Source organism: Apodemus sylvaticus, chromosome 7 (genome assembly GCF_947179515.1).
Source record: "Apodemus sylvaticus chromosome 7, mApoSyl1.1, whole genome shotgun sequence".
Taxonomy (NCBI): domain Eukaryota; kingdom Metazoa; phylum Chordata; class Mammalia; order Rodentia; family Muridae; genus Apodemus; species Apodemus sylvaticus.
The window spans coordinates 10,219,360-10,246,627 of record NC_067478.1 but is presented as its reverse complement, the minus strand read 5'-3'; the positions used below and the strand labels follow the sequence as shown (position 1 = coordinate 10,246,627).

Genomic DNA, 27,268 nt, shown 5'->3' with positions numbered 1-27,268 from the left:
CCAACAGTCTAACTGCCCACATCCCCTGCCATACTGAGTGACATAAAATAGGGGATCCTAGCAAAGTAGTGGAACCTCAGAATGGGCCCAGAACAAGGCAATGGCTGCTTCCCTGTTTCTATGGAAATCCTCTCAGGTGCTGACTGCCTGCCACCTCTCTATAAGGCCACTGGGATGGTTGGTTACTCCAGAGCTCCCCCCATCGGTCCAAAGGCTGTATAAAAATGCCTGCTGCCGCACAGTTCAGGAGATCTGCACCTCGATGATGTTCTCTGGAATCTGTTTCCCCAGGTTCATGATTCTGCCTCCCCCACTCTCTCCTCATCCTGGTTCCCACATCTCATCAGCCAAAAATGAAACTAAGTGTAGAAAAAAGGAAATCTGTAGAAGGGCGAAGAAACTAGGACCCACAGCTGGAACACACTGTCTGAAGACAAACTGTGTGCCTCGGACACAGCATAGAAACCTAAACTTAGATCCTCTCACCAAACAGCAGGCCTAAAAGGCGGTGAGAATCACCCCACTAGTAAGCGGCCAGGAAGAGCTGATGGAAGGGTCACACATGGACACAGGTTCCTCCCCAGTGAGGAACTGCATACAAGCGGTGAAGAATGAAGGAAGAGCCCTAAGGTTTCTAAGAAAGTCTAAAACCAGCTCTATTCATAGCTAAAGCCTGCCTACCTCCTGGTTTTCGTGCACATCGCTTTTTAATCATGGAGATAATGAGTACGTTCCTACACTTAACAAGTCTTGTGCTATTTCAAAATGTCATGGTTCTAAGTCTCTGAAAAATATATCATTTTAAACTGACTTATGAGTATGTGAAAGGGAACCACCAAGATGCTCCCTGTGTCACAGGGGCCTCTGTTCTAGCCTGGTAATTAATGGGCGCCTACACTAGCTTAACTATAGTTCAGACTGTGTGATACTGCCCTAAGTTTATCAAAGTGGATGAGAAAAATGGATTAAACTGCTTGCACAGATGAATGACCAATATAACCAAATTTAAAAAAAACACTGCCTAAATAATCTTATAAACTCAAATTTGAGGCTTACACATTGATTATCATATAAAAATACAGAAAATTCTGATGAATTTATTTCTTTCTTTCAAGTAGCTGCCATTATTACTTTTTCTTAACAGGGTCTCATTATGTAATCCAGGATGGCTTTGAACTCTCTACCCTCCAGTTAAGTCTCCTAGTGCTGATATTATGGGTTTAAGTTTATCATTACTACTACATCTGCTTATAATCAGCTTTTAAATGCAACTGCTTGAATTACTTTATTAAATTAAGCTGCCGCCAGGCAATGGTGCCACATGCCCTTAATCCCAGCATTTGGGAGGCAGAGGCAGGTGGATTTCTGAGTTCGAGGCCAGCCTGATCTACAGAGTGAGTTCCAAGACAGCCAGGGCTACACAAAGAAACCCTGTCTGGAAAAACAAACAAACAAACAAACAAACAAACAAACAAAAATTAAGCTGCCAGCAGTTACTGTTCCATCAAATGTGGGACATCGTCCTGAGTTATTGTCTTAATTATGTTAATTACCACTCCAGTTAGTGGCTCCCTTCACTTGGCAAGCAGACAACAGACTGAAACAGCAAGGACGGAGGAGCGGCTGGGATCTGAGACACGGAAAAGGCATGGTTGGGTGGAAAGTCCTTAAAGAAAATATAAACGTACAAAACTCCTGGGGTAGGATGGTGTTAACAGATCAGGGAAGGAAGAACTTGTCACAGCACAGAACCAAGAAACTTTGGTTTCTGGAAAAAGTATATGTCACAAAACTTTATCAGTTCAATAACTGTTTCAAATGGCTAGGTGTTTGGTTTTTGGTTTGTTTTTCTTTTTTATGAAAATGGACTTAAAGAGGCACCTTGGTGGTGTTTTGTATCAGTCAGGGACAGAGTTCTTTGTTTATCTTAGCCTAATGCCTGGCTTGGTGGCCAAAGCTTTTTTTATGCCTAGGACTCATAAAAATCAATCAAATCCAGAGAGCACAGCACAGGAGGAAGACAGACCTGCTGCCCTCCAGAGCACTGCACAGGTGGGCTACAGATACCTGCTTGCTGCCACGCCACACAGCAAGGACACGTAGGGGCCCACCAGCCATGTGGCCAGCCTGCAGAGGGAGCCACCACAATGTGAAATATGTGGTGGACAGATGGGAGAGAGAGAAGTGGAACAGCTTGAGTGTGGGTCAAGCAGACCACAGCACCAGACAGAAGACCTGGTAAGATTGACGCATGTTTAAAAACCCCACGAATTTTTATAATGAGAATGGCATGTATTAGAGCCAGCTTCCCACTGGGGTCTACCTGTCCCCCAATACATAACCATAATACCCCATCGAGAGGACCATGATAACCTGTCACGTAGCATGCTAATGAGGTATCTAGATAGGCCCCGAGTGTTTACCCTATAAGCTTCCCTTCCTGGGCATCCCTTTCTGCAAAAGCTATTTAATCCCTTTGCACCCTGATTAAGTATGCATTCACATCCTCCATAACAATAAAACATTTTGGATAAGCACGACGTCTCCTTCATCAATGATCACTGCAGGGAAGTGGGCAAGAGCCTTGTCATAAAGAGCTGGGTCTAAATCTCCCAGAAAAGGCCTCTCTTCCAGCCCCTCCGTACTCCAGCACTCACTCAAACAGACCAGAATTTGCCCCACTTTGGGCTCAGCCATCCCCTTCCCACCTGATGCACAGAGGAAGTGGGGGCCTGTGGACCCTCGTTCTCAACTCGTCATGGTCCCCCAGCAGCACCTGGGTACCCAGGAGGCTGGGAACCTCCATTCACAGCTTCTCACAGTCCCCAGAGGTATCTGGGTACACAGAAAATTGAGAACCACATCTGTTCCTACCCCTGCTGTTTCATACCCGGGTGACCCAGGCTAGGAGCCCCCAATCTCGGGTTGTATTCTGCCTTCCCTGAGCAACATGATGATGGCGGTGCCATCCCAGGGTCCCAGGGAGAGGCAGGCACACAGCCCACACTTGACCATTACAGAGATGGGAGTGGACAGGCAAGACTAGAGAGGAGCAGCCTGTTGTGAGTGGCCAATCCAAAATCTATTCCATCTGCAAACAGTTGGGAGGCTTGAAAGGATCAGTCCTGCTGATCCAAAGCTGCAGGATCTCCATGACACAAAGCAACAACAGGATAACTGGGAAGATGCCCAGTTAGGATCCAATATTGATGGTGTCACAGAAGCCGGAGATCTCAAACCAGACCAATGACTCATTGCAGTGAACATTTGCAAGTGAAGATGTGCAGACAGAGGGATATAGTGTGGGACATATTGTGACATACTACAACTTCCATGATGAAATGTGTAGGCATGTTTTTGCACACTGTGTAAAAATCATCCTTCTGTTATCAAATGCTGATTTCTCTTGCCCTCATATCTTGTTTCAATCCTGTAATGTTTATTTCATGAATCTCCTGTCTCAAGTTTCTATACACAATGCTTATCATTTATTCTCTGCCTTGTCAATAAAAGCTGATCAGGCAAGAGCTGGGCAAAGAGAGGATAGGGTAGAACTTCTACCAGCCAGGAGAGGGAAAGAGAGAAGAGTAAGGCTTACTCAGCCATGAGGAAGGTGTCCAGAGAAACATCAAGGCAGAAGACAACTGAAGCCCAGAGGGCCAGGCCAATACTGAAATACAGGTATCTTGGGATTCTGGCTGGGAGATAGCCAGATTAGTTTATAGGATTAAGAGAGATCAATGACTGCCCAGGTAAAGTTGGATTAAATAAATCTTTGTCTCTGTGTGTCATTACTGGGGAATCAGCTAGAATAAAGAAAAACAGTTGTTATATTTATTGCATACAGTTACCCTTACAAAGATATCTTATATGCTTTATATATTTTTGGTGTGTGTGTTTATTTTATGGGGGTAGGGGAGAGTTGCAAGGACAAAGGGCAGATACAAGAGGACAGAGAGATGTGTGGGATTGGAGTGCATGATGTGAAACATTGATCAAGAATCAATAAAGATTTAATAAAAGGAAATAGATTTTTAAAATGATTCCTGATGATATCATGCTATTCTTATAGACCGGTACCTTATCCAGTCATCATTAGAAAGACTTCCTCTGGCAGCAGATAAGAACAGATGCAGAGATCCACAGGCAGACATTATGTGGAGAGAGCCATCAAATCTCTTCCCTTAGAAGAGGAGGTGGAAAGTGTTGAGGGCCAGAGGGGAGGGAGGACACCAGGAGAGCCTCCCGGTCACCTGAGCAAGGTGTGTGCGAGCTCACAGAGCCTGAAGCAGGTGGCACGGGGCCTACAGGGTCTGCACAGCTCTTCTGCATGTATGTCATAGCTGTTAGCATGGTGTTTTTATGGGACTCCTGACTGGGACACAATTAGCAGATCTGTGACTCTTGTGCCTGCTCTTTTCCTCCTGACATGTTGCCATGTCCAACTTTAATATAATGGCTTTTGCTTGATTTTACTGTATTTTACTTTGTCATGTTTGGTTATTATCACTTTAAAGCCTGTTCTTTTCTAATGAGAGGGAAAGGAAGGGAGGGGAGGGTGTCGAGGAACTGGGAGGAGTAGAGGGAGGGGAAACTATAATCAGGATATATTCTGAGAAAAGAATATTTTTAATAAAAGAAAAAATGAATCTGAGAAGAAGAAATGGAGTGTGGATAGGATTAAAATGCATTGTGCCATCTATGAAATGCTCAAGATAAAAAAACAATAGACAAATATTTCTAAGACTTAAAAAAAATTGATTTTTTTTCCATAGAATATATTCTAATTAGCGTTTCCCTTCTCCCAATTCCTCCTGGTTCCTCTCCCCCTCCCCATCCATCTAGATCCAGACCCGTTCTATCTCTCCTTAGAAGCACAGGTATCTAAGGAATAGTAATAAAATAAAACAAAAACAAACTGGAATAAGTCAAAATAAACAAACAAAAGAAAAAACCAAAGAGAAAGAATAAGAAACACATATATTTAAGACAGAGTCTAGCCGGGCGGTGGTGGCGCACGCCTGTAATCACAGCACTCTGGGAGGCAGAGGCAGGCGGATTTCTGAGTTCGAGGCCAGCCTGGTCTACAGAGTGAGTTCCAGGACAGCCAGGGCTATACAGAGAAACCCTGTCTCAAAAAAACCAAATCAAAAAGAAAGAAAAAAGGAAAAGAAAAAAGACAGTCTCATCAGAGAGCCTGGCTAACCTGGATCTCACTATGTAGACCAGGTTAGCCTCGAACTCAGAGAGCTCTTAAGTGTCCACCCAGGCATGCACCACCATGCCTGGCTCTCAATGGCAATACTTTACCATGAACACTCTGGTAAACTATCATCAAATTTCATGATAACAGTCTGAAGCAGCTTTGATAACATACAATGCTGATCTTAATTAACAGAGGCTCATGACACATAAACAGAGTGCTGAGCATTTCCTTGCCACCTCTGTCAGGAAATTCAGCTTCAATACAATAGCTTAGTGTTGATTATAAAAGACTTTACTTCTGTGTGCAATGGCATTAAAGATTATCAAAAAGCCTCCATTAATATAAATTAATAAATTTACCAAAAACTACCAGAAAATAAAGGCTTACTAGTTCTGACTTTGCTTAGCACAAATAATTCTTGCTTTTCCATTAAAGGGAAATCAAGCCATACAAATTTATCAATAAGACACCAATGGGCTGGGACTGTAGAACTTAACAAACCTTTGATTTCAATTCCCAGGTTGGAAAGAAAAAAGAAGACACCAAAAAGAAAGATATGTCCCACAAGCATCTTTCTCAAAATTTAAAAAGAAAAAAGAAAACTGCAAAGGGCTGGAGATGCAGCTCTGTGATAGCACGCTTACCCAGCATGCACAAGGCCCCAGATTCAATCCCTGGCTCTAGAAGGTTGCAGGTAAAAGGCTTTCTTGGGCATGTATAAAGGCTCTGTGGCAGAAAAGGGGGTTTGGGGTAAGCTGGGGACTCAGGTCAGTGCTAGAATGTCCGTATAATATGCACCAGGCCCTGGTTTACTCCTCAGCCCAGCAGGGCAGGGGTTAGGAATCCTGTTGCTTTCCCTGGGGCTAGCCTCTTGTTTGTTTAGATTCCTTGTTCCTCCCATCCTTGCGTTCTGACCACATGCAGGCATCATGGTCCACCCATCCTGTAGACCTAGATCCATTAGACACTCCGCTCTGCAGCTCTCCTACTGTTGAGTGCTGCCTGGGACCTGCTCTGTTCTCCACACCCTCTACCAGTACACTCAGACTAACTCAGCCATGAGGAGCCTTACCTGTCTCTATTTATTCTACCTCTGTTCTCACAGTGAACCAATTTCCCAAGAAGACTCCCAAACTGGTGCCCCACACTACTGTCTAAATCCCAACAGCAACCCCTTATGCTTTTCCTGCTGAGTTTATAAACTTGTAACCAATCATTGTCATCTTTGTACATGACTAAGGCTCCAAACTGAAAAAGTTGAGATAAATAAAGGCTGTATTCATTTGCTAATTTTACGAAGTACTTAACACAGTATCTCATGCAATAAGTTTTGCTAGAATATATTAAATTATTATGTACAAAGAGAAATAAAGAACAGTATTAACAACTTTAGAAATCTATTATGCCTGGAAATGTACCTTTTCAATACACTGTGTGTTTCTTCCTTGCCTGAACTTATTTCCTAGGCAGCAGGGAAGCCCTACCCTAGTGTAACACAACCTTCCTTACAGTGGCCACCACCACATTTAGCCTGCATTTTCCCTCCTCTGTAAGACTTTCCTAACCAAGGGGCTCTGTGGATTTTCTCTTTACTGCTATCATTAGAAATATCATCCTGATGCTGTCCATTTATTAATATGCATACCTTGCCAATTTTCCCTTCAAACCAGCCCCATGTAGAATATTATGGGAGGCAGAAAAAAATCATAAAGAACAAAGAAATTACAGTTGGAAGGCTCCCTGTCTTCTTCACCCCAAGGGAAGTTTCTGTCCTTTCCAAGCCTCCCTCTTTTACAAAATCTGAGTTAAACACAGTTAGCATATGAAGTACCAGCTCACGAAAGTAAGTAAAAATTTCCAACAGGATGTTAATCGATAACTCCATTACCACTCCATATATAGAATACCAGTTTTGATATAATCCTAATTTTCTTCTATATGTGTTTATGTGTCTGTGTGTGAGTGTACAAGAATGTGGGGTACTTGGAGTCAAACCCAAAACTTGGTACAAGCTAAGCAAGTAGTCTTCCATGAAGCAACACCTCAAGCCCCCTTCAGCTTTGTTTGAGTTGACAGTAAAACCCTCACGGGTCTCTACATAGGAACTTGAACAGAGTCCCATAAACACAGGACGCCCATCAAGTTCCCCCTTCTCACCTCGCTGCCCTGCATGGTCTTTGCTGGGTTGGCAGAGGGGATGGCGGCATTGAGCTCGGGCTGCGGCTTACACAGAAGCGCGATGGTGTCGCGATGGCACTGGTAACGCTCCTTCACGTGTCCGTCCGCTTGCACAGCTTTCTCTAGAACGGCTCTGAATTTGGATCCCTCTGGGAAAAAGAGTTTCCAGAACTCAGCAGGCTGACGGGGCTGACTAGATCTTTAAAGCTCTGGTCCTCATCTTCCTTCCCCTTCTGTAAGCCCTAATTCACTAGGCAATAGACCTTCCATCCATCTGTGCAGTTGTGATTTAGGAAAAAACCAAAATTACTTATGAAGCTAGGGTGCAGTAATCTGTAGTCACTTGGTTAACAGCTGCCCAGTAAAAGAAAACTGGCATTTGTCTAGTTTCTTTCTAGCATTCATAAATACAGAAAGAAATCATTCATGCCAGAATGGGGTACGACTCACGGAAAAAGTAATCCTCTGTCACGGGATGCTCTCACTTCAAAGATAAATAGAACCATTTTCAGATATATCTAACAGAAATAAAATCTCTAGCTAAAATGAATATTGATATTATTTATTGTAAGCACAAATCTTAATAATCAAATTCTTAAAAAAGCATAATTTATTTCAAAGTATCTGTTATGGTTCTTTTTTTTTTTAATCACCTAGAATTCACTACTAAGTCAAAAAGGAATTACCAAATCATACAGATCACCTCCCTCGCATCTTTAAAATAAACATGGGCTTGGAAAAGCTGGAGCAGTACAGGATCTGCCTAAACCCATCACAGCGAGACTATGTGAGCTTCACTACAGCTCTGTCTTTGTTATGGACAAATGCCTGGGTTCATTATTCATACACAGCTAAGTAAAAAGTGAGTTTACAACTGAGTCTAGTTTTTAAAAATATATGCATAAATGTGAAATTCCTTGCATGCTGGTCATCTGTGCGATGGGTACCTGCTCGTAAAGGCTTGTACAGGTCATTAGACGGAGTCCTTTGCCAGCGCTCCTTGAATTTTGCTCTTAAGTCATTATCAGTTGCTTCTTCTTCATCCAACAATCTTAGCGACTAAGGAAGCAAAAATCATTGAGACAGCATTATTAGTATTGAAAAAAGAAACCTCAAACATTTTTATCGTTGTTTATGAGGCCTGAGAGGGTTGTTCATATGCTTTGGTTTTATGAGTGTCTAGCTACACAGACCTGGCTAGCCCAGAACTTGCTATGTAGAGCAGGCTGCCCTCAAACCTACTGTAATTCTTCTGTCTCCATTTCCCTGAGTGCTGAAATTATAAGCATAAAGCTACCAGGCCTGTTATTCTTTTAATGATTATATCCAATAAAGAAGATAACTAATGAGGTGGAAAATTTTCAAAGCCACTAATTGACTGCTATGTTGATTTTGTTTTGTTGGAAATGGTCTCAATATATAACCCATACTGGCCTCAGATGTGTGATCTTCCTGCCTTCTAAGTGCTGACATTATAGTTGTAAGCTACCACATCAGCTTAGTACAAAAGTGGTACATTCTTGTTGCAGAAATCTGAGTTACAACATGACAGAAACTTGATCTGGGGAGGTAGCTCAGTGTACTGGGTAGTTTTGTGTGTCAACTTGACACAGGCTGGAGTTATCACAGAGAAAGGAGCTTCAGTTGGGGAAGTACCTCCATGAGATCCAGCTGTAGGGCATTTTCTCAATTAGTGATCAAGTGGGGAGGGCCCCTTGTGGGTGGTTCCACCTTTGGGCTGGTGCTCTTGGGTTCTATAAGAGAGCAGGCTGAGCAAGCCAGAGGAAGCAAGCCAGTAAGAAACATCCCTCCATGGCCTCTGCATCAGCTCCTGCTTCCTGACCTGCTTGAGTTCCAGTCCTGACTTCCTTTAGTGATGAACTGCAATGTGGAAGTGTAAGCTCAATAAACCCTTTCCTCCCCAACTTGCTTCTTGGTCATGATGTTTGTGCAGAAATAGAAACCCTAAGACACTCGGTAATAGTGGAGAGCTTGCCTAACAGGTGCAAAGTACTGGATTCATGTACGTGTGTGAGTGCGTGTGTGTACTCGTGACACAAGTGTTAAGGGTAGCTATTATCTTTCTCAGTGAAAGAAAACAGGATGCTCAATGGTTACAGTGTTTGCTAGTATGCTTACAGCCATGGCTTCAGTCTCTAGCACCACATAAAAAACCCGGGTACAGTGAGCATGGTGGCGCATGCCTTTAATCCCAGCACTTAGGAGGCAGAGGCTGGCAGATTTCTGAGTTCAAGGCTAGCCTGGTCTACAGAGTGAGTTCCAGGACAGCCAGGGCTACACAGAGAAACCCTGACTGGGGGGTGGGGAGGGACCACACACACAAAACAATCAAACAAGTATAGTGTCACATGCCAGTCATTTCAGCACTCAGGAAATGGAAGCAGGAGGATTAGAAGTTCAAAGTCAACATTCCAACATGGATGGGAGAGGGGCTCAGTGGTTTGAACAAGGATGGCTGCTGAAGGCTTATATATGATATATGTGAATGTTTACTCATCAAAGAGTGGCACTATGTGAGAAGGATTCAGTATGTGGCCTTGTTGGAGGAGTGTGTCTCAGGTCTGAGGCGTGAAAAGCCCACATCTGACCTCAGTCGGCTCTCTATGGATCAGGAGAGAGCTCTCGGCTACTGCTCCAGCACCGAGTGCTACCATGCCCCTCACCACCGATAATGAGCTACCCTCAGAAAATATAAGCAAGCCCCCAACTAAATGCTTCCTTTGCCTTAGTCAAGGTGTTTCTTCACAGCAATAGAAGAGTGACTACGACAGGTGCTCACAAGGCTCACCCCCTAACTAGCAATTGGTGGCTGCTGGGGGAGGCAGCATTTCCTCTGTGTGGTGTGGGCTCTTGTGGGTTGCCTACATGGACAGCATTCGTATACATGCTAGCAGCACTAACTGGACGTGCCGGATTGGGGGTTGAGGAGAGCCAGAAACTGTGAAGGTAGGAGGGTAAGCATGGGAGTAGTCTGAGAGGCTGGAGGGTACCAGATATGTATGAAGCAGTCAAAGAATGCATTTCTAAAATTCTGAAAACATAAAAAAAATAACTGAGTGGGAAAATGCTTGCCTAGTTTACACAAAGGCCTCTCTCTGTTCAGTGTCATAAACTTGGATTGGTGACGCACACCTGTATTTCTAGCCCTTGAGGAGGGTTGGGGGAGGGGAGGTTTCAGGTTCAATGTCACGCTCAACTACTCCCAGGCCAGCCAAAATTACATGAGATTATTTCAAACAAGAAAGAAAGAAAAGTAACCACAAAAACAAAACACTGAGTGTAAGAGCTGCTGGGTGTGCACTGCCGTTCTAATAGCTAAAAAAGCACAGATCCTACCTAGAAGAATCCATAGGATATAGGGAGCGTGAATTCATGGTCAAACCTCATTCAACATTAAGCACAACTTAACAGTATATATGGGCCATAGGATACAAGGACAGGGTGTGTGTAGTGTGTGTAGCGTGTGTAAAACCTGATACTACGATATTCCCACTTCTTAGTTTAAAAGTGTATCACAGCCCCTAAGATCCTAACTCAGGAGAAGGGTGATTCCATGTTTACTAAGAAACCTGAAGTCCATGTCTGGGGCTGCAGCACAGTTGATAAAGAGCTTGCCTAGCATGCACAAAGCTGTGTTCAGTCCCCAAGCATTGCATAAACTGAGTGTGAGGATGTACGCTTGTAATCACAGAACTCAGAAGGTACAAGCAGGAGGATCCAAAGTTCAAAGTCATTCTTGGCTACAAGCCAGCCTGGACATCAGAATCAAAAACACAAACAAAAACAAAAATTTCCTATCTAATACAGAACCTAATGTTCTATTATACACAAAAGAAATGACTAATTATGAAGTGTTATGCCTGAACAGTTTGTTTGATCCCAATTCACTACTATGCAACAGTCAATGACTGGATGACTAATTTAGCTAATATGCATTTATTTTCCCCTAAGAATGGCTCATTGTCACTCAGTGGAATTCTTCCTGAAGCTAAAGGCATATAAGGCACAGTGATCTCAACCAGGCACTGAGTCCTAACCCTACTGCACACCACGAGGACAGTTTCTACTTGAAAGGCCAATCTTTTCTAACATACCTCCTCTAATATTTCTCTATTCCTTTGTAGTAGCTCAGGCAGCTCTTTGATCAGCTGGTCGACAGTCTGGATGCCTCCCTGTTCAACTACAGATGTAGACTTGGTGAGTATAGACTGAGGCACGGTGTCTCCAGACACATCTTCTATTGCTGCTGGAAGGTTAAGGGAGGCCAATACTCTGCAAAATAGGAAACAAGTTGTGTCATGTGCAAGTCTACACTGCCTTTAAAATAGCAGTCACTTAGCCAAGTGGTAGTGATGCACCTTTAATCCCAGCACTTGGGAAGAAGGTGGATCTCTGAATTCAAGGCCAACATGGTCTACAGAGTAAGATCCAAGACAGTCAGAGATAAACCAAAGAAACCCTATTTCAAAAAGCCAAAATAATAACAACAACATGACAGTCAACTATATCTACCCAAATCAACAATGAGTTAGTAATGACTTCTATTAAAAATAAGTGGGAGAGATCAATGATTAATGCAATTAAAACAAAATAATTAAAGAACAGACACTGGGGGAAGAGGAAATGTGCTGGCTGGGTAGTAGAGCTGGAGAAAGAAAGCATGGGACAGATAATGACAAGATTCATTATACACATATATAAATTTTCAAAAAAGTATTTAAAAAAATTAAAAACTGAGACATTTAAGTTCAGAGTTCAGAATTAAAGATAAAAAGCAAGAACAGTGGTGGGCACGGTGGTGCAAGCCGTGAGCAGCACAGACCTGAGGAGAGAGAAGCAAGCGGGTCTGCCCTGTGAGTTCCAAGCCAGTCTAGTCTAGACAGTGATTTCCAGGAATGCCAGGCCCACACAGAAACTCTGTCTCAAATTTTAAAACAAAATTGAAGGAGAGGGGGAATATGGCAGGTAAAATATTCTACCACAGTCTTGGATTACAGCTGAAACTTCAATTCTCTCTAAAATCAGAAACTGTTTGTTCTGTGTTACTAGAGTTTGAACCCAGGGCCTTAAGCATGTGAGGCAAACACTCTACCACTAACCCACACCCCTACCACCAGAAACTACATCTATTAAGATGTAATCTTTCATATTTGTCTTTTATGCTGTCACAAATAAATCAGCAATAATGTACAACTGTTATTTTATATCTAACAAAAACCAAAGAACACAGGAGACCAAAGTATTAACTGCATACTCTCCCATGTTCTGGGTTTTATGGTACAATAACACCATAAAACTCTTCAGTCACTTTTCATTGACATGAAGAGGCAGAGGAAGGAATCTACCCCTATTTACCATTTACAATGCCAAAAAAAAAACAAAAGGATATTGTAAGATAGACTGCTTAGAACATGGTTTTGTCTAAATTCAGATCGCATTTAACCATATAGAAGTGAATGCATTTTGTTATGTCTGACATAGTGGCACACACTCAGCTTCAGAGTGAAATCCTATGTCACAACCTGAATGTAAAATGCCCGCACAGGTACATATGTTTTAACAGTTGGCCCTAGGGAGTGGTACTGTTTAGAGAGGTTGTGAAATCTTTAGGCAGTAACCATGGCCAACAGGTAGGTCAGGGATGGCCAGCTTAGACGAATTAAGAGCCCATTCCACTTCTGCCAAGATATGAACAAACGATGCCACCAGCCCCTGCTGCACGGATGGAACCATGCCTGCCGCACTGTCCTGATCACTCCTAAAACCAGCAGACGTCATAAATCTTCTGTGATAACAACAAGAAAAGTAACAAGGGGCTAGAGATGGAGCGCAGTTGGTAGGTGCTTGCCTAGCACGGACAAACTGGGGTTGGATCCTAGGACAGCAAACCACACCTGTCATCCCAGCCTTCCAGAAACACAGCAGAGGACTAGGAGTTTAAGACTATCCTCAGCTACACATGAAATTTGAGGCCAGACTGGGATACATGAGGCTCTGTATTGAAATGGAGGGAGGGATGGTGGGAGGGAGGAAGGACCTAATACAAATTTTCATAAATAAAAACAGGCAAAATTTACATAATCTTTAACTGAAAACATGAAAAGTCAAAATTGAAAAACAATGCAGTTACACATCTCTGACAAAGGATTTGCATCCAAAACACATGAAGAATCCTTTAAAGACATGCCGATTAGGAGAGATGGTGCAGCTGTTAAGAGCACTCATTGCACTGTGGAGGGCCCAGCCCAGTGGGGCTCAGTCGCCAACATTCACACGGCAGCTAACAATTATCCACAAAGGCAGCTCCAGGGGATCTGATGCCCTCTTCTGTCCTCCATGGGCACTGCACAAGCATGGTACACATACATACATGCAAGTAAAATACTATAGTAATTTATAATATACTTGTAACAAATATAATAAATTACTTTAAATAGATCTTTTTTTAAAAGATGGTTTTTAAAAAATCTTAATTTATGTATGAAGGAGACACACATGGAGTCCTTACAGGCATCAGAGCTTGCCTTCCCCATGTAGGTCGTAAGGATCAAACTGAAGTGATCAGGCTTGAAGACAAATGCCTGTGCCCACTCAACTACCTCACTGATCTCAGGAAAACCTAAGTTTTCGAAACGCAATAAATGACTGAGAGCGGTAGAAAAAACACGGCGGTAGAAATGCACCTAACACATAACAGCTGGGATGAATCCTAAGTACCCTCCACACCCTCCTTACCCACCCCGTCCCTCTGGAACTCTAAAGCAAAATAAACCCTTTACACTGCTTTTGTTGTTAAGGTACCTTAACACAACAACAGAAAAGGAACTAAGACATTCCCTCAAGTAGTTTCCACAGCATTCTGTCACTCATAAAACACTGAGTATGAGGACTCAGCTGGCTGGGAAGGAAGTGGATCCCTGGAGGACAAGCTATGGAAGTCACAGCCCAGCTCTACTTCCTGACCATGCAGTATAACCAGTGACCTCATGTTCCTGAAGCCATGGCCAGCTGCTCCCACCCTCACGCCTTTCCCACCACATCATAAGCCAAAACAAACACTTCCTCCCCAGGATGCACCTGTGGGTACTATGTGACAGCGATGGACAGAATGGCCACCGCACACGGCAGGAGCAGCATGCACTGCTGATGGCACCCATGGTGCACGCTGTGGCGAACGAGGATATACACGCTAGTGTTCACTATGGCAGACTGCCAAGCACATGGCCCACGTGAGAGAATCCAGGAACTAAGGATAGAGGGAGGGACTGAAGAGGAGGCAGCGTGAGGGCTGGTTTATGTTATCTTCTCTTTGTAGTAGTTACATGGATAATGCATTCAGCAGACTGAATAAACTACATTTTAAATGAGTACATTTCATTATATGTAAATTATACCTAATTTTTTCAACCCATGGAATGTTTACTTAATCTAATATAAAAATTGGTTTACAGTACAGTTCCATGAGTTTTTATTACTTGCACTTATATTTATTGAGTATGCATGTGGACACCCACCTCCCACAGTATACATGTGTCAGAGACAACTTGTAGGAGTCCTTCTACAGTATGGATCCCAGGAACAGCACATGAGTCAGAAGGCTTGGCAGCGAGAACTTTTACCCGCTGAGCCATATTATGAGCCTGGAGTGTGCATCTTCAAGGACTCATCTCTACCCATTTTGCCTCACTCAATCTCTTGAAATACAAAATAGGAGTCAAATATTCTTACTTTTTTCTGTAATTCCATTCCTTCCAATTCTAGTTTACCTAAGGCTTTTTAATAAAATGACTGCAAGAAAGGTGTGTGTGTATGTGTGTGTGTGTGTGTGTGTGTGTGTGTGTCTATGTCTGTTTGGTATTCATTTCCAAGCTAATAAAACTAAAAAGAAAAACTAACAACTAAAAAATGTTCATAAATTACTCAAAACACAAACTTGAGAACCTCTAAGTCAGTTCTGAAAGCCAGGATCCACCTACCCATTTGCCAAAGTAGTAGCTTCTCTCATCTGAGCGATTGATCTGTTAACCAGGTCAGCTTTCCTCTGACTGAACACAGCCAGGGACTGCTGCACAGACACAGGGACCATCTTCTCAAACAAATCTAAAAGACAGGAGAATATCCAAGTAAATACATGGAACCGACTCAAGCTACAGACATGACTACGCACATTCTGAATAAGATCACAAGATCATACTGAACAGCAGCCGTGAAGAGAATCCCAGACCGCCACGCAGATGGGCAAAAGCGGTGACCGCTTCCTTTTGAATTTTTGTTTCCCTTAAGGTTTTAAGTCATCATATGGGGGCTCTTGGTGGTACTGCTCACTTGGGAACTAGACAGACAGACAGTATAGTCAGTTCATCCCCTAGCTATGCAGCCCATCTGGGCTGCAGCATCCTCATCAGTGGCACAGACATCAATAAGTTCCTGGGCCACACAGCTGCTGTGAGAGACAAATACTCATCTTTTGGTGCTTAACAATCACTGGCACATGGTAAATATAAATACTTTCTGTTTATTAAATTAAAAATAAGTTCAATAACCACTCTTTCCCAGGAACTTAAATATTCTCCAGATCTGCCAGAAGCTATAAAATACTACAAATATTACATATATTCACACTATCAAAAGAAGGCTATAAGAACATTGATCTAATGAAAAAACTATCCTAGAAAGATAATGGTTTAAAAATTATTGATCCAAGTATGAGGGCACATATCTGTAATTTCAACACTTAGGAGGCTAAAGCAGGAGAGGGGGAGTTCAAAGCCAAGCTAGTTTACAGTGAATTGAAGGCTAGGCTAGGCTAGATGAAACCTCTATCTCAGATGAATAAGTAAATAAATAACCATATATTTGAAGATTTATTTATTTTATTTACATGAGTACACTGCAGCTATTTTTAGACACACCAGAAGTAGGCATTGGATCCCATCATAGATGGTTGTGAACCACCATGTTGTTGCTGGGAACTGTACTCAGGACCTTTGGAAGAGCAGTCAGCGCTCTTAACCGCTGAGCCATCTCTCCAGCCTCCCAGTAACGGTATCTCAAATATAACAAATGTTCCACCAACATATGGTATGGCTTGTCTCAAGCCCTAACCTTATTAAGCTCTGTCTCAAACACCACATCTGGTTTATCTGTGACAGACGCTTCAGTGCTTGCTTTTCCCTTGAAAACCACACAGAAGACACCACGCTTAACTTCCCACACTCCCGTGTCCGGTTATCTGGCAGTTTGCTGGCAAGTCTTACTCATCCTACAGCCAAGCTAGGCCCGGAATTCACTTTGTAGAGCCGGCTGGCCTCAAACTCAGATCCCTGCCTCGGCCTCACAGGAGTTAGGATTTCAGGCACGAACCACCATGTCTATTCCCACATTTCTTTTAAACAACATAAATGAATGTTATAATCTAAGTATTAGAAAAAGAATGTGAGATTTTATATGAATCACACAGATCCACCTAGAAAAAAGAGAAGGCTGCACCAGAGCATTGTTTTCTTCATGGAAAATGGAAAATAAAAGCCAAGCAGTGGTGGTGCGCACCTGTAATCAGAGCCCTTGGGAAGCAAGGAAAGGCAGAGTTTAAGGACAGCCTGGTCTACAAGAGTGAGTTCCATGACGGCCAGGGCTACAGAGAAAGCCTGACTCAAAAAAAAAAAAAAAAAAAAAAAAGGAAAATAAGTAATTTTTAGGGTCTATGAGGGCAAAGGACAAGGAAGGAAGGAAGGAAGGAAGGAAGGAAGGAAGGAAGGAAGGAAGGAAGGAAGGAAGGAAGGAAGGAAGGAAGGAAGGAAAGAAGGAAGGAAGAAAGGAAAGAAGGAAGGAAGGAAGGAAGGAAAGAAGGAAGTGAAACAGAGGGAGGGGAGGGACAGAAGGACCTAGAGAAATCACCAATTTACTAAAGTGCGTGTAGAGAACAGCGTACCGGTGAACTTCTGGCTGATGGGCACATTGACTGGGGTGGGTTTCACAAGTGTGGCTTTGCCGATAGGATCCAGATCCTTAAGGTCCGGAACACGGTCATGATAAATAAAGTCATTATCCTTCTTTGCTGCAGTAAGGGCACGGTTGATTTTGTCAGAAAAATCCTTCACATTGACATATTCATCATAGCGGGAGGCCACATTCTTAATCAGTTCTGCTGCATGCTGAAAGTGAACATAACAGAGAGGGTGTGTTTATAGATGGATGTTTCTCTACCAAGCCTGTTTACGTTCTCAGGATTCCCAGTGCTATTGGCAGGACAACCTGGAAATTCCATGATAAAACACCTAAGACTACAAGGGGAAGAGCAAATCCCTGAAAATACACAAATGAGATGCCAAGGCAGTAAAAGAAAGCTGGACCAATCAACATACCCTGACATTAATGAAGGTTGGATGTTAAATTATTTCCACAAGCTATACAACTATTAGCAGTAACACCTCTATGGGGCCCTAAGACAAAGGTCTTGAAACTATAGAAATAAGCAGAGATGCAGGCTTTCCAACAATTAACATGAGCAGAAGTCAGCAGTCAGAGATGCACCCACTCCACACCAACAATTCTCGTAACTGTCAGGGATGAAATGAGTATTTGTTTTAACATCTGCCATCACAAGCTACAAAACTTCTTAATTCTGTATATAAGATTCTAGCTATGCAAGTGATTATAAGTTGCTGGTAACTCAATCCATATCAAAGTTAATATTCCTGGCTGAATGTTGAGACACATACTGGGACTAAGTTTGAAAAAAAAAAGATAAAAGACTTGAACAGCACAATCAGTGCAACTGACCGTATCTTTGGGCTTATACAGGACCATAACTTTGACACATGATGAGATACCGCAAGCCTAAAACACCAAAGCCACACTACATAAAATAAAATGGTTTAATACTAGACTACTAGCTTACACGATTCTCGAAAATATTGAAATTTAAATGTGAAAATGTCAAAGCTTTTGATAAAGCACCACATTCTCATCATTGGGACAAACATCTCAGAAGCCCACAGGTCACAGGCTTGGTCCTGAGCCCGTAGTTCAGGGAGACTCATGTAAGCTTTGAGAAGTGCAGCTTCCTAGAAGGTATCTAGCACTGGAGGTCCTCCATGAAGGGGCGAGAGAGTCAGCTTCTGACTTGTCCACTCTTGCATCCTGGCCATAAGATGATACAGTTTGCACACTGCCCCATGAGGTATTGACTCATTGCGGGACAAAAGACAACACAAGAGATTCATCATGGACGAAGCCTCCAAAATTGGAGGATAAGAAAACTGACGGGCAGGATGGCTGATTGGTTTGTTTCTCTCTCTTTTCCTTATACTTTTCTTTTTTCTAGTTTTTTATGACAGTGTCCCAGGGACACTGAATATGCCTGTCCCAGGGAGTGGCACTATTAGGAGTGTTGCCCTGGAGTAGGTGTGACCTTGTTGGAGGAAGTGTCTGACTGCAGAAGTAGGCTTTGAAACCTTCTTTCTAACTTCCTGGAAGCCAATCTTCTCCTGTCTGCCTTTGGCTGAAGATGTAGAACTCTCAGCTCCTCCAGCCCCATGTCTACCTGGATACTGCCATTTTCCCACCTTGATGATAAAGGTCTGAACCTCTGATCCTGTAAGCCAGCCCCAATTAAATGTTGTCCTTATAAGAGTTGGCTTGGAAAAAAAAGAGTTGCCTTGGGCCAGGCGGTGGTGGCACACGCCTGTAATCCCAGCACTTGGGAGGCAGAGGCAGGCAAATTTCTAAGTTCGAGGCCAGTCTGGTCTACAGAGTGAGTTCCAGGACAGCCAGGGCTATACAGAGAAACCCTGTCTCAAAAACAAACAAACAAACAAACAAAAACAAACAAAAAAAGTTGCCTTGGTCAAGCTGTCTGTTCACAGAAGTAAAGCTGGAACAAAGACAACAGCCTGGCTGTCCTAAAACTCACTCTGTAGACCAGGCTGGCTTCAAACTCAGAGATCCACCTGCCTCTGCCTCCTGAGTGCTAGGATTAAAGGTATAAGCCACCACCACCTAGTGGCTTTTTCATTGTTTATTTATTTTTGTGTGTATATGCATACAGGTGCACCTGGAGGTCAAAGTCAGTTCTTTCCCTCCACCACATGGATTCTAGGACTTCCGTTCTGGTCATCAGGCTTAGCAGCAAGTGCCTCTATCCACTGAGCCATCACCCTGGCTCAGTGTTCCTTTTCTTTTTGTTATCTTAATAGAACAGAAATAGATACACAGTTCTTTAAACATAATAAAAATCTTCCATCCATCCCTAAGTTGGTACTATGCTTAACATAAACATGTACTATTCCTAAAAGCAGAAAGTGAAGGCCACCAGTGTCACCATGATCACAGACACAGCAAGCAACTGGACAAGCAGGTGATTAAAAAAGGGGGGGGGGCTGTAGAGATGGCTCAGAGGTTAAGAGCACTGACTACTCTTCTGAAGGCCCTGAGTTCAAATCCCAACAACCACATGGTATCTGTAATGAGATCTGATACCCTCTTCTGGAGTGTCTGAAGACAGTGTACTTACAAATAATAAATAAATAAATAAGTAAATAAATAAACAAACAAACAAACAAACAAGCCTTTTAAAAAACTCAGTTACAGGTGATACATTGAGAATTTACAGGTAAAAGGCATATCTCATACATAGTACCTGAGACAAATTTTTTTTTTAATTTGGTATTTTTGGATTTGGTTTTTCCAGACAGGGTTTCTCTGTATAGCCCTGGCTGTCCTGGAACTCACTTTGTAGACCAGCTAGCCTCGAACTCAGAAATTCGCCTGCCTCTGCCTCCCAGAGTGCTGGAATTACAGGCGTGCACCACCACTGCCGGGCCCTGAGACAAATATATACAGCAAATATAAACACACAACCTCTAATGTGAAGAAGCAACAGAGGAATTAGATCTACTCTTAATAACAACAAACAAGATGTACACGTATAGATACTTAGTAAGAAAAGCAGTAGCAGGTTGTTGTTGTTGTTTTGAGAGAGGGCTTTTACTCTGTAGCCCAGGCTAACTTGGAATTCACTATGTAATCTAAGCTAGTCTGCCTTGGCCACTAAAATACTGGGATTATAGGCATAAACCACCCCACCCTGATTTCTAAGAAATTAATTCAGCAACAGCCCTACATCTCCAGTCATCTATGACGCTGTTCTTTAACTTCTAATTATGGCCTCCTACCCGGGTATCTGCTTATTACAAGTAATAAGCCATGCTGGGCTGTGGTGGCGCACGCCTGTAATCCCAGCACTCTGGGAGGCAGAGGCAGGCGGATTTCTGAGTTCGAGGCCAGCCTGGTGAACAGAGTAAGTTCCAGGACAGTCAGGGCTATACAGAGAAACCCTGTCTCCTCGGGGAAAAAAACAAATCAAAAAAAAAAAAAAGTAATAAGCCATAAATTATGGAACTGAAACTGTTACTTATTTATTTACAACCAAGTCTGCTCCAGGTACAATGAAGATTCTGCAGCCTGGCTTGAATTTAAATGACCTCCTCTTAGCACCTGCATTTCCCCAGGCATTTTCTTTAACTTCTATGGGTCTTAGTGTCTTCCTCAGCAAATTGCTATTAGCCCTCACTTTACGGGATTGTGGTGGAGATTTAGAGAATTCAGCGCAAGCCTTAGGCAGAGGCCCTGCAGTCTTCCAAGCTCACACTTCTTTCTAGCTGTAGAGATGAAAGGCAGATCATAATGACTTTACAAGGTTAAATTTGGAAATTGTTATTTGTGTGTATGTATATACATGGGTGTACAAAGCTAGGTATTGGGTATACTCAATAAACTGCTCTTTATTGATCTAGAAAAAAAAATACACTACTTTAAAACATCTAAGACCCTGGTAAAAGAGACTGCCAATCCTGCCTCAGGAGGAGCCCACACTTGTCAGATGCCTCCAATCCAGATGTATGCCTGATGTGAAAGTGGCTCTTCCAAGCAGAACAAGTCGGCAGTAGAGGGAGGAGCTTCAGTCTTTCACTTGACAACACCCATGATGGTGGCACCTTGAGCAGAAAGCTACTATGGAGACCCTAAGGGCCTGAGAACAAGGAGGAACAAGTCAGAGCCTAAAGTCAGGCTGTCACAGGATGAGACTCAACCCTCAGAAGTAATCCCAAAGAACTAGAGCCCTGGGCTCTGCATGCCCGTCAAACCCTGCAGGCAGAAGTGTACTGGGAGGGGAACACTGACTCAGCATCTGAGAACGGCCCTGGGGTCTGATGTGTGTGTGGATCAGTCTCTGGAGCCCTGTACTTGCCCTCAAGGACACTGACCTAGCGCTGGACTCCGATGCTCCAGCAGACTACTTGCCATCCATGGCCACATGCCTCTCCCGCAGTACTGAATGCTTAACGGGTTTTGAACATGCCGACAGATGCACCAGGACAGAGCTCAGCTGGGCTCACTTGCCGCATCACTGACAGACTTGAGGGGGCACTCCATAGCTAGATAAGGCACCACAGGGCTGGGATCATCTCAGGATGGCAGGTAGAGCCTTCCTGATACACAGCTACAGAGCTCAAGGAATTTTGGCAGAAGCCCTCGTAGGAAAAGGAGGAAAGCAACTTGGGTGAAGGCAGCTGTGGCACAAGCTGACACTTGTCCAATCCAAACACTGCAACCACACAGTCAACTAGCTAATGTGCCTTCCAGCAGCTACCCTGCGAAGGACACAGAGAGGCCTCAGGCCTGCATGGTGCCTATTAGGGCTTTGCTGTGCTTTTCATCTCTCGGTAATATTTAAATGAAGAAGACACCTGGCATGGACTTCTGGCTTCTAGGCATAGACACACACACACACACACAGAGCAAGAGCAAGAGCACCTGCCGCATACACACAGTGTAGAAGGAAAAGAATCACACAGTGAAAAGAGCGTATCACCAGAGTGCATAACCCCCATCCCTCTAAAACTGTGGAATTATAATCTCCAGTTTACCAGTCTACAACACAAGCTAAGCAAATAATTAACGTAGAACACTTTTACATTAAAATAAGCATGGACAAATTAAGAGAATGGAATAAAAATTTAAATGCAATTTTTAGATAACGCATAAGATTTTACAAAGCATGTTTCTGGGTAAAAGATAAAGATAGAAACCATCACTTGCCTCTGCTGATAAAGACAACAAATGGGAACCGTGTTAATGGTCAAACCTGGGTCTTACTCAGCAGAAACAGGAGAAGAATATCACCTAAACATTTATCATCAAAAGACTCACCTGCAACCTTGCGATCTCTTCCCCAAACTTCTTCTGCTGCTTGGCCAAGATGGACTGGTGGTACTCAGCATTGGCCTGCATGACACACTGCTTGGCAGCCAGGGTGGGGAATACCTCCTGGAAATAAAAATACTGACCAGGGGAAAGTCCAACCACACAAACCATCACAGACAACAAGGATGCAGGAAGAGAAAGGAGAAGGAGACAGAAATTACAATCACCCAGTAATGGCTTAGGTAGGTTAGTCAGGAGGTGTGAGCAGAGACCTCCTGGTTTTGCAGGAATTGCCATCTGTGAATTCAATTTTCTATCAGTTAAAATTAGGGTTTGTCTTTGCTTTAAACTGTTAAGGGAAGCCAACTCAGGTTTTTTAAAGCCCATTCTATGGAGTCAGAAAATCAGCATTTTGTTTACAGGAAGAAAAGCATGCATTAGAAAGAGTTGGGAAGTTCATGGGGGATGAATATCAAGCCCAGCTTGAGGTGCTTCCTTAGCCCTTACCCAGCCTTCAGGTACCTCACTCACATACACTAACGAAAATGCTCTAGAGCTGACTGTTTCATCATGTTTAAAAGACAAAAGACAGTAAGGTAAGTTCTCACTTAAACTTATATGCTAAGAGACTGTAATAAAGATTATGGTAGCCAATACAAAATGATTTAGTATCATAAATATTAACATTTCAATATTATATACTCAAAAATACATCCCAGACATACAAATGCATTAGTTACAGTGACAATACAGTGTAACTTTGCCCAAATTTATTTCTGAAATCAATATAGTCTAATATACTTAAATCCAAACATAAATCAAGAAAGCCATGATATTGCTAGGGGCTCTTCCTATCCTGCAATTTCACTGTTTTTATTACGAACATGGTATTTTTAAAACCAATGAATACACTAGATCAGTGTTCTATTAAGAACCAAATTACTACCGTGAGCATTTTTTGTCTGCTAAAAAAAAACCCCAGCACTCTGAGGCAATGCGTGCAGACATCCAGTTAGAACCACAACTGACTTGCTGCTTAGGGACCTCCAGTTAGAACTGGATATGAAAAGACCTCCAGAGACTCAGTGAAAGAAGAAATTCAAAAACATTGCAGTCTAAAACTGCCAGTACTCCAGGAAGGCTGGAGCATCTCTGTAAAGATGTTTCAAGAGACTCAGGCATGCTGCAGAGTGGCGTCCAAGTTTTTTGAGATGACAGGACTATGGTCAGACTGGAACAGGACTGAATTATTGATGCGACAGGATGTGACAGAGCACTGTGCAGCTCTCCATGTAGAGAGGATCTGAGTAATAGCACTAACACACTAGCATCCTGGGAGACTTCAACACTGGGGGAGTGAAGGCAGGGTTGTGGGTGGTATCTTCGGTGCTAAGAAGTGCCTAGCAACAATCTCAAGCCTGTTGCGCACTAAATCTCTAGATCTTGACATTAGCTCTCCACTGCTCATGTACCATTGGGCACCTTAGGTCTATTTTTAACTGTACCCTATGTTTTCTGTGATTTCATAATGTATAAAGATTCCTGAATAATGTAAACTCACAGATTATCCTACAAACACCACCAACTACCACAGATAACCAATTTCTTGCCCAACTGTGAGGAAGAGCAGTTAAAACCTCCTTCGTGCCCACACCCAGGTACATGCTTTGTCACCTGCAGGCTATCTCAGAACATTCTTCTCTATTACCCCTCAGAAGAGCGGTATGTGGTCAGGGCAGCTGCCTTTCCTTCATTGTCCATTAGCAACCAAATTTGCTATCCCTGTTTGCAAAACTTAATTCTAATCATGGAATCAGATGAATTTAGATTTTCTGTTCCCTTCTTTATGTCTGTTTTTGTGCTTTAAGGCTCATCCTTAAGAAGACAGGATAATTAAAAATGTGGGTCACCAACATGCTCCATCTCCATGCTTCTCCCAAAGCTAACCACAACCAGAATGATAACAAGATGGAGACAGATGGCCGAAGTTTTCCAGAAAGAGTTTCAGCTCAGGAAAAGAAGTTCAGTAAAGAGCAAATAGAAAGGTAACCCCCAAGAGAACAGCTCATGCATCTAAAAATCATTTTAAAAGCTATTCTTGAAATGTGTCCATTAAAATACCACATTTATTTGTTAAAACATACTTTTCAACTTGTTTCTCATACATAAAGATCTCCCCGCATGCAAACCCACCAACCGTCTAAGGAGGCGGTGACTGACCTTGGGGAGGGTATCTTTGTACTGACACTGTTTGAGAGCATCACCAAAGTAATCTGCAGCCTGATTTGCCAGTTTCGCTATGATGGCATCTTTCATCTTATCTGAAATAAAATAGTAAACTGATCATTATAACTGAAATAAGTGAGAACAGGGCCAGCGACTAAACTCAGCAGGTAAAGGTGTGCAGTGCTCCCCTTCGACAGTCTGCATTCTTCCCAACACACACACACACACACACACACACACACATTCTTTCTCTCTCTCTCTCTCTCTCTCTCTCTCTCTCTCTCTCTCTCCCTCCCTCCCTCTCCCTCTCCCTCTCCCTCTCCCTCCCTATCTCTCCCTCTTCCCCTCCCCAGCACATGCACACAAAATAACTGATATAACTGATACACGTGACGTGGTGCGCACACACACAAATCATTTAAAAAGCATGTGTACATCTGGGACTGGAACAATGGCTCAGCAGTTAAGGACATTGGTTGCTCCCCCAGAGGTCCCAGTCTCAGTTCCAGCACCTACATGGAAGCTCACAACTGTCTAGTACCCAGTGGTACCAAGCACAATAGTGGTGCATAGATATAAAGCATCTACACTATCCATACACATTTAAAAGAAAAAAAAACCAAAAGTAAAATTTATACATCTAAGAAATCTATAGTGATGAAATTTAGTCTTCTGCACAAAAAACATTCTACAACTAGCAAAACATGATGATGCCAATCTATATAACCCTAGCACTTTGGGCACAGAGCCAGAAAAATCAAAAATTCAAGCTATCTTTGGCTACAAAGCAAATTCAACCAGGCTCCATAAACCTGTTTCTAAACAAGTAAATAAACAAGTAATTCCATAAACAAGTGGACAACACAGGACAGACTAATTAATGGCTGCTGGAGGCCGCAGAAGGGAGGGAGGGAGTCCTGAGAGTCATTCTCGGGGTGACGACACTCTAACAGAAGGCAGTGGTAACGGTTATGACCTTCTGGAACACTCCAGAAAGCACTGCATTACCAAGCAAAGGGATGGTGAGACACATGACTTCTTGCCTTCCATCTCCTCATCCACGGCTCCTTTCTTCCTTTCTCCCCCTCCTCAGATTTTAAAGTAGCCTCAATCTCTAGCCCAGGATGGCCTCCAACTCAGTTTAAGTCTGACGGCTATGATTATACACACGAATCACCACATATAGAGTTTTTTGTGTGTTTTGTTTTGTTTGCGGACCCTGGAACTCACTAGGTAACGTAGCGTAACCTCAGTATCATGGCAATCCCCCTGAATCGGCTTCCAAGGTGTAGGATTACAGGCATGAGCCACCAAATCCAACTCAGATGCCATTTTAAGAAAAAAAAAAATAAGATGTGCTTGTACTTCTGCACTTTCAGTCACTCTGTACGTAGACATTCAGTCTCTACTCTCCCTCTTATATTGACTAACACACCTTTACAAGGATTGTTTTTATAGCCTGTTCACCAAGGACACTGCTGGAATAGCAGCTCCTTGTCATTCCCATCTAGTTTAAACAGGACTACTTTAGGAAGCCATTCTTGACGGCTCAATGACTTAAGAGCACTTGCTGCTCAAACATGAAGAAAGACTCCCTGCACCTTATCAAGTGGCTTACAGTGCCTGACTCCAGCCCAGGAGTCCTGTCCCTTCTTTTCACCTGCAGAGCACTGACACTTGCACACACACTCCTGAATCTTAAGAGAATCCATTCTTAACTAACTTGACTAATGCAGTGACCCCACAGGCAGACCACCAGCCACCACAGTGAAGCTTTCTACCTTCTTTAGGTAATGCTCCCTCTGAAGTGTGCCCAAGCACTCAATGACCTCTCAGTATCCCTACCCGCCTGGAATATACTGTGTTCTAATCACCATCTTGGTATAAAAGCCTAGCACTTGTTTTCACATGTAACACTAGGTAAAGAAGAAATTGAAGTTACCTCTTGTGGCTTTTAAGAAAAATACTTCTTGAGCTTGGGCCAGCATAATAAGACTAAGAGTCCCAACAGTATCTGGAGATATGTCCACAGTAGGCTCGCGACTTAAGGCAGATAACACTGTGTCTTTAATATGTGAAAAGGCACCACTAGCAAACTAGAAAAAGAGAAAAAGAATTCTTTAACATTGAGACTTAATTTTCTACTGCAACACACAAACATCTACATGCCGACTGAGAAGATGGTAATTATAGATACATTTCCATACATTCCATACATACATCCCAATTCATAGGCGGGGCCTTTGCAAAATTTTAAGAAAGATTCAAAGGAGTCTACAGGGAGAGCAAAGAATGTAAAAGGTGATCAAGCGATTTATTAAACACACTTCTTCACAAATGAAAAGATAAAACATTATTCAAATCTCTCTCTGTGTGTGTGTGTGTGTGTGTGTGTGTGTGTGTTAGACCAAAGGACAAAGCGAGGTGTCA

The 27,268-nt window shown here is 42.9% G+C and overlaps 1 protein-coding gene across 2 annotated transcripts in view; it reads right to left on the bottom strand.

Annotated features, from left to right (window-relative positions):
* The window catches only part of Pdcd6ip (programmed cell death 6 interacting protein), a 56,135-nt gene that overhangs the window by 12,094 nt on the left and 16,773 nt on the right, over positions 1-27,268 (bottom strand). Inside the window, exons 5-12 of one of the 2 annotated variants that reach the window (XM_052187088.1) lie at positions 26,781-26,934; positions 24,833-24,933; positions 22,619-22,750; positions 17,337-17,559; positions 15,382-15,505; positions 11,500-11,677; positions 8,332-8,443; positions 7,364-7,533 (exon numbers count right to left, since the gene is read on the bottom strand). In XM_052187088.1, the coding sequence (XP_052043048.1) occupies positions 7,364-7,533; positions 8,332-8,443; positions 11,500-11,677; positions 15,382-15,505; positions 17,337-17,559; positions 22,619-22,750; positions 24,833-24,933; positions 26,781-26,934 (1,194 nt within the window). The remainder of the gene's footprint in view (positions 1-7,363; positions 7,534-8,331; positions 8,444-11,499; positions 11,678-15,381; positions 15,506-17,336; positions 17,560-22,618; positions 22,751-24,832; positions 24,934-26,780; positions 26,935-27,268) is intronic. The other variant, XM_052187089.1, reaches the window with a different exon arrangement.